This window comes from Phoenix dactylifera, unplaced genomic scaffold (assembly GCF_009389715.1).
Source record: "Phoenix dactylifera cultivar Barhee BC4 unplaced genomic scaffold, palm_55x_up_171113_PBpolish2nd_filt_p 000258F, whole genome shotgun sequence".
Lineage (NCBI taxonomy): Eukaryota > Viridiplantae > Streptophyta > Magnoliopsida > Arecales > Arecaceae > Phoenix > Phoenix dactylifera.
In genome coordinates, this window is record NW_024067751.1 from 464,362 (window position 1) to 471,620 (window position 7,259).

The 7,259-nt window shown below is 51.9% G+C and overlaps 1 protein-coding gene across 1 annotated transcript; it reads right to left on the minus strand.

Annotated features, from left to right (window-relative positions):
* Positions 1–1,133: 1,133 nt before the first annotated feature.
* On the minus strand, positions 1,134–4,257 carry LOC120105328. Its single transcript, XM_039117691.1, has 4 exons — positions 3,633–4,257; positions 3,454–3,590; positions 2,491–3,018; positions 1,134–1,355 (listed from the first exon to the last, which is right to left on the minus strand). The coding sequence occupies exons 1-4, from the start codon at positions 4,255–4,257 to the stop codon at positions 1,134–1,136; spliced, it is 1,512 nt and encodes a 503-aa protein (XP_038973619.1).
* Positions 4,258–7,259: the final 3,002 nt, after the last annotated feature.

Below are 7,259 nucleotides of genomic sequence, written 5' to 3' on the forward strand. Positions count from 1 at the left end.
GCAACCTAAATTCCCCAGAAACTACAGTGAGGAAACTAGAAAAAGCCAGATTCGAAAAAAGAGTTGGCAGATTTTTATACCTTGATTAATGCAGTGGAGTGATGCGATCCAATAGAATTTGATCCGTATCCCAAGATTCTTGATTCTTCTTGATTTCTGGAAGGGTAGTTCTGACCTGATTGCAGATACGATTTCTAAAGATCCGTCCGTCAGATCGATCTTAATTTTGGATATGTTGTAGATCTCCGCGTTAGCTTTCAAGCGGTAGGTCGTGGGTCTAGAGAGAATGTCGGGATCTTAAGATATCAGCCTCCGACTGATGACTGCGCAGGGAAGGATGGGCTGATAATCCAACGGGATGGAGTTGTTTGTAGAGGCTGGAAGGGATCAAGGAGGAGAGGAAGAAGAGGGAGGAGGTGGCTGGCCTCTCGGGACAGAGGTGGTGCAGCCGGATGAAGGAGGGGGCGGCGGCCTTGGACGGCGGCCTAGGGAGAGGGGGAAGGCGTCGCAAGAAAAGAAGAGAGAAGGGAAGAGAGCTAGGGCAAAAGCCTTTCAATTAATTTTTGCATGCTGAAATAGGTGCTCACCACATCTATTTATAGGTGGCTACCTGACCCCTTAACTTGACTTGATCTAATTGAATTCAAGAAACAACTAAACCCAAAGCGACTCTAATAAAGGCCAAGTCGGCTAACCCGAGCAAGGCTATGCTGAAATAAAATTAACATCAAGGACTCAAAAGCAAAAATAACCAAATGATTAAGTCCGAGGCGGTCTATTGGATCCAACTGCATCACTCCACCACGCTTCCCTTAACCTTGTCCTCAAGGTCGGAAGTCAGGGAAACGATCAAGTATCTCAGTCTCAAACTCCCATGTGGCCTGGTCTGCTGCCCTCCCCAGCCACTCCACTAGTATCTGGGTTTCCAGTCGTCCTTCTACTCGTATTCTGCGCTTCGCCAGCACTCGAACCGGCTCCACTACCTCGTCCTCCGGTGGCTCATGTATGATTGGGCCGACAGATGTCTTGGGTCCAAGCCGGGCCCTCAGAAGCGACACGTGGAATACCGGGTGAACTCTCGATGTAGTCAGCAAGTCCAAGCGATACGCCACGGGTCCAATGCGCTCCATTATCTAAAAGGGCCCATAGAAGCGATGAGAGAGCTTCTGGTTCGCCATGGGCTGCAGTGTCAACTGTCGATAAGGCTGCACCTTGACGTATACCCAGTCGCCCACCTCGTATACTAGATCTCTGTGCTTCCGATCATGCAGCTGCTTCATCCTGTTCTGCGCAGTCGTTATGTGGAACTTTAACCGCCGTAAGGTAGCATCACGATCTAAGAGCTCAAAATCTGCCTATGTTCGGTCCGCATGTGACAGTGGATCATAAACTCGCAGCGTCGGTGGTACTCGTCCATACACCGCCTCAAAGGGTGTCATCCCTATGGCTGAGTGGAAAGCGGTGTTGTACGAATACTCGGCCCAAGGTAAATAAGAAAGCCACTCTCGGGGCCGATCACCAATCATACAGCGCAAGTACTACTCGATGCAGCGGTTTACCACCTCCGTCTGCCCATCGGTCTGAGGGTGGTAAGCCGAGCTCATGGCAAGCTTCGTCCCTTGCTGTTTGAAGTAAGCCTGCCAGAATGCGCTAACAAAAATGCGGTCACGATCAGAAACAATAGTCCGAGGCATACCATGTAATCGAGCAATGTCCCGTATGTAGACCTCTGCCACCCGTCGAGCAGAAAATGGATGTGCGAGCGCCGAAAAGTGGGCATACTTGCTGAGGCGGTCCACAACGAGAGTACCCTCGAACTAATGGCAGCCCCTCAATGAAGTCCATCGACACATCCTCCCAAACTTGATCAGGAATCGGAAAAGGCTGAAGTAGACCCGCAGGTCGCAGTGAATCCGCCTTCGCCCTTTGGCACACATCGCATTGCTGTACATAAGCTCTAACCGCTGCCTTCATGCCTACCCACGTACAGCTCTGGCTCAGCCTCTTGTAAGTCCTGAAAAATCCCTCGTGTCCAGCAAAAGGAGTATCATGGAAGTGCTGGATCAATACCTGCCGCATTGCTGAATCGGTGGGCACGCGGATCAACCCATGGTCCAGAATCAACCCATCTCGGTCCTCCATCTCGGGATGACTGCTCGAGTCTGCTGCCAACTCCCTCTGGATCTGTACTAGGTCCGGATCCCGGCATGTGGCGGTCCTTAAGTCTGAAATAAAAGGAAAAACCGGCGTAGTCAAAGCCGCCAACTCGCCGGACTCGGGATGGCGCGATAGTGCATCCGCCACTCGATTTTCTGCGCCCTTTTTGTACACCATCTCATAGTCGTAGCCGAGAAGCTTCGACACCCACCTCTGCTGGGCTGGAGTATGTATGCACTGCTCAAGAAAAAATAGAAGGCTCTGCTGATCAGTCCGAACGATGAATCGGCGGCCGATAAGGTACGGCCTCCACTTTGTGACTGCATGGATGACCGCCATCATCTCCCTCTCATATGTGGACAGCGAGCGGGTCCTAGGGGACAACGCCTTGCTCATGAAAGCAATTGGCCATCCCTCCTGCATCAAAACAGCACCAATGCTGGCACCGGAAGCATCGCACTCGACTACAAACGGTTTGGCGAAATCGGGTAGCGCCAAAACCGGGGCCGTCGTCATGGCTTCCTTGAGCTTCTCGAACGCTTCCATCGCTGCCTCGGTCCATCTAAACTCGCCCTTTCGTAGCAACAGGGTCAGTGGCGCGGTGATCTTTCCATATCCCTCCACAAACCGATGGTAATAACCGGTTAGGCCCAAAAATCCTCGCAGCTCCTTTTGGTACTTGGGTAGCGGCCAATCGGTCATGCAATGTATCTTTGCTTGGTCCGGCTCCACACCTGCAGCAGAGATGACATGGCCTAGGTACTCGACCTTCGGCTCGGCCCATAGGCACTTGGATCGCTTTACCTTCAATTGATTTCTGCGCAGAATTTTCAGCACTTCCTCTAAGTGCTCTAGGTGCTCCTGCCATGAACGACTGTAAACCAGTATGTCATCGAAGAATACAAGGACATACCGTCATAGTAATGGTCTGAATATGTCATTCATGAGCCTCTGGAATGTCGCTGGTGCATTGGTGAGGCCGAACGGCATTACCCGGAACTCATAATGGCCATCGTGTGTCCGAAACGCCGTCTTGTGCACATCTTCGGGCCTGACACGGATCTGGTGGTATCCGGCACGGAGATCAAGTTTGCTGAAGTATTCTGCACCAGCAAGCTCATCCAACAGCTCCTCGATGACTGGAATCGGATACCGGTCCTTAACGGTGATCGCGTTAAGTGCCCGGTAGTCGACGCAGAATTGCCACGTCCCGTCCTTCTTATGTACCAGCAGCACCGGCGATGAATATGAGCTTCTACTGGGCTGAATGATGCCGCTCTCCAACATCTCTCGTACCATCTTTGAGATCTCCTCCTTCTGAACGTGCGGGTAGCGGTAAGGCCTCACATTCGCCGGTTCTGCTCCCGGTACAATCTCTATATGATGATCGTGCTCCCTCTCAGGTGGAAGACCATGAGGCTCCTCAAATAAATCTGCGAACCCCTATAAGAGAGCAGCCAAATCAGTAGGTATACCTGCCTCCGTCGTGGTCTCCATTGACAGAGTTAAGAGCTGCATCAAGTAGCTGTGCGCGCCGGGTCCGGGCAAGCCGACTAGGGGCTGAAGTGCAGCCCTTGGGCTAGGCCGAATGCCATCCAATCTAACTCGCCGTCCGCTCCGTCTGAAAGTCACCCACATCTCGGCAAAGTCGAATGTAACCGGGCCAAGACTCTGCAGCCACTGCGTACCAAGGACCAAATCAGCTCCTCGTAATGCCAACGGATAGAGATCGAGCTTGAATTGGCTGCCCTGGATCGTCAAAGTGATGCCTCGGCATATGCCCTTCGCCCTCAACATGGCTCCGTCACCCAATGCCACGTCGAAGCCCAATGTCGGCTCTGCTATGAGACCGATCTGTTTGACGAGCCTCTCATCCAAAAAATTGTGGGTGCTGCCCGTATCTATGAGGATACACACCACACGTCTTTTGATCATGCCGTCCACGCATAGCGTTTTCGGTGTTGCCGATCCGGAGTAGGCATGCAATGAAATCTGAGGTGGCACGTCCTCTTCCTTGGCCTCTAAATCTTGGGGCTCGTCCTCAGCAACCTCATCACCATCTTCAGCCACAGCCTCGTCCTCCAATCTGTCGATCAACATTACCGCTCCGACGGGCCGCGCACACCGGTGTTCCGGTGTAAATTTCTCGTCGCAGCGAAAACATAGGCCTTTTGCTCGATGTTCCTCCACTTGTGCTGGTGTCAAGGTCCTCCCGGGTGGATGCTCAACCCTCTTGACGTCACCTGACAAGCGAAGAGGGGTCCTCGGCCCTGTGTTGGCTGCTGCAACCGTCGGCGCTCTCGGCTGGCCGATGGAGCCCCCTGCGGTTTGGCCGGCCCGGGGGTTGGTCCAGCTGCCCCGTGCCGCTGATCGAGTGGTCTTGATCTTCTCTTCCACCATTAGAGCCAAGGCAAAGGCATCCTCCAGAGATTGTGGCCGCAAAGTCCTCACCTCGGCTTGAATGTCGACACGAAGTCCTCCGAGGTATACGCTTTTTAGCGCGGAGTCGCTCCACCCCACCACTCGGTTGCTGATCCTCTCAAACTCCTCTTGAAAGGCTCTAACAATAGTCTTTTGGGTGACCCTTGATAGCATAGACCGGAAGTCATCGTACTCGGTAGGGCCGAAACGCCGACAAATTGCTGCAGAAAAATCCTCCCAACCGTTGAAAGGTCGGGCTCGGTCGGCGGTTTGAAACCATCGCAGGGCGGTCTCTTCTAGGTGAAAAGATGAGATCAATACCTTTTGGTCCTCCACTGTGCCATGGTAGTGAAAGAACCGCTCAGCTCGATACACCCAATCGAGAGGATCACCATCTTTAAACTTGAGAAATTTCAGCCTAAGAGTCAGTCCACGATTTCCTCCCTCTCGATCTCCATTACGGTCCCGATCTCGTTCATATCCTCGGCGTGGGTACTCCCCCACATGCTGGTTCCTCATCTGAAAATTCTGGATGGGATCATCCTCCATATCCGACCTGTCGTCGATGCCAATCGGGTTCATCCCCCGAGCCCTAGCGCGTGCGCCAATCGGTATGAGCTCGGGTCGAGGTCTAGGTCGATCTTCTCCTTGGTCCAGCCGCATCTCCTCTGGTGGGTTGGGAAGGAGAGGCTCACGAGGAGGGGGTCCCCTCCGTCCTGGTCGTCCACGGGTAGGGGCCGGAGATTCCACCCGGGTCCGACGCGGAGCTCCCCCCGATGGAGTTTCTTGCCGCTGATGTAGCAATAGTTGCAACATCATCTCGATATGGCGTTGCGTGGTATCCATCTTCTCCATCAATTGTTGTTGGCTCTGCTGCATAGTTGTTTGATTCCCACGCAAGAACTCCAAGAGACGGTCGGTGGAATCAAGATCGGGTCTCAGGTCCGCCGAGGCCGCGGGTGATCGCGAGCCTTCTTGATGTGGGTCGACGCCCCTTGAAGATGCCGGTTCTTGCTGCTTCGAGGTTGTAGAGCGGGTGTTCACCATCTTCCAAGGCCAAGGATTGAACTGCTCTGATACCAAATTGATGCGATCCGATAGAATTTGATCCGTATCCCAAGATTCTTGACTCTTCTTGATTTCTGGAAGGGTAGTTCTGACCTGATTGCAGATATGATTTCTAAAGATCCGTCCGTCAGATCGATCTTAATTTTGGATATGTTGTAGATCTCCGCGTTAGCTTTCAAGCGGTAGATTGTGGGTCTAGAGCGAATGTCGGGATCTTAAGATATCAGCCTCCGACTGATGACTGCGCAGGGAAGGACGGGCTGATAATCCAACAGGATGGAGTTGTTTGTAGAGGCTGGAAGGGATCAAGGAGGAGAGGAAGAAGAGGGAGGAGGTGGCTGGCCTCTCGAGACAGAGGTGGTGCAGCCGGATGAAGGAGGGGGCGGCGGCCTTGGACGGCGGCCTAGGGAGAGGGGGAAGGCGTCGCAAGAAGAGAAGAGAGAAGGAAAGAGAGCTAGGGCAAAAGCCTTTCAATTAATTTTTGCATGCTGAAATAGGTGCTCACCACATCTATTTATAGATGGCTACCTAACTCCTTAACTTGACTTGATCTAATTGAATTCAAGAAACAACTAAACCCAAAGCGACTCTAATAAAGGCCAAGTCGGCTAACCCAAGCAAGGCTATGCTGAAATAAAATTAACATCAAGGACTCAAAAGCAAAAATAACCAAATGATTAAGTTCGAGGCGGTCTAGTGGATCCAACCGCATCACTAAATTGATGCGATCCGATAGAATTTGATCAGTATCCCAAGATTCTTGACTCTTCTTGATTTCTGGAAGGATAGTTCCGACCTGATTGCAGACAAGATTTCTAAAGATCCGTCCGTCAGATCGATCTTAATTTTGGATATGTTGTAGATCTCCGCATTAGCTTTCCAGCGGTAGGTTGTGGGTCTAGAGAGGACGTCGAGATCTTAAGATATCAGCCTCCGACTGATGACTGCGTAGGGAAGGACGGGCTGAAAATCCGACGGGATGGAGTTGTTTGTAGAGGCTGGAAGGGATCAAGGAGGAGAGGAAGAAGAGGGAGAAGGTGGTTGGCCTCTCGGGACAGAGGTGGTGTAGTCGGATGAAGGAGGGGGCGGCGGCCTTGGACGGCGGCCTAGGGAGAGGGGGAAGGCGTCGCAAGAAGAGAAGAGAGAAGGGAAGAGAGCTAGGGCAAAAGCCTTTCAATTAATTTTTGCATCCTGAAATAGGTGCTCACCACATCTATTTATAGGTGGCTACCTGACCCCTTAACTTGACTTGATCTAATTGAATTCAAGAAACAACTAAACCCAAAGCGACTCTAATAAAGGCCAAGTCGGCTAACCCGAGCAAGACTATGCTGAAATAAAATTAACATCAAGGACTCAAAAGCAAAAATAACTAAATGATTAAGTCCGAGGCGGTCTAGTGGATCCAACCGCATCACTCCACCACGCTTCCCTTAACCTTGTCCTCAAGGTCGGAAGTCAGGGAAACGATCAAGTATCTCAGTCTCAAACTCCCATGTGGCCTGGTCTGATGCTCTCCCTAGTCACTCCACTAGTATCTTGGTTTCCAGTCATCCTTTTACTCGTATTCTGCGCTTCGCCAGCACTCGAATTGGCTCCACTACCTCGTCCTC

Bases quoted from the DNA above. Each gene is read 5' to 3' on its own strand.
- LOC120105328 (XM_039117691.1), bottom strand. From the start codon at position 4,257: ATGTTGATCGACAGATTGGAGGACGAGGCTGTGGCTGAAGATGGTGAT. The intron at 3,019-3,453 runs GTACGAGAGATG...CGTTCATGGCAG, and splicing joins AGGAGGAGATCTCAAAGATG to GAGCACCTAGAGCACTTAGA. The intron at 1,356-2,490 runs GTCATCCATGCA...GACCGAACATAG, and splicing joins ATGAGAGGGAGATGATGGCG to GCAGATTTTGAGCTCTTAGA.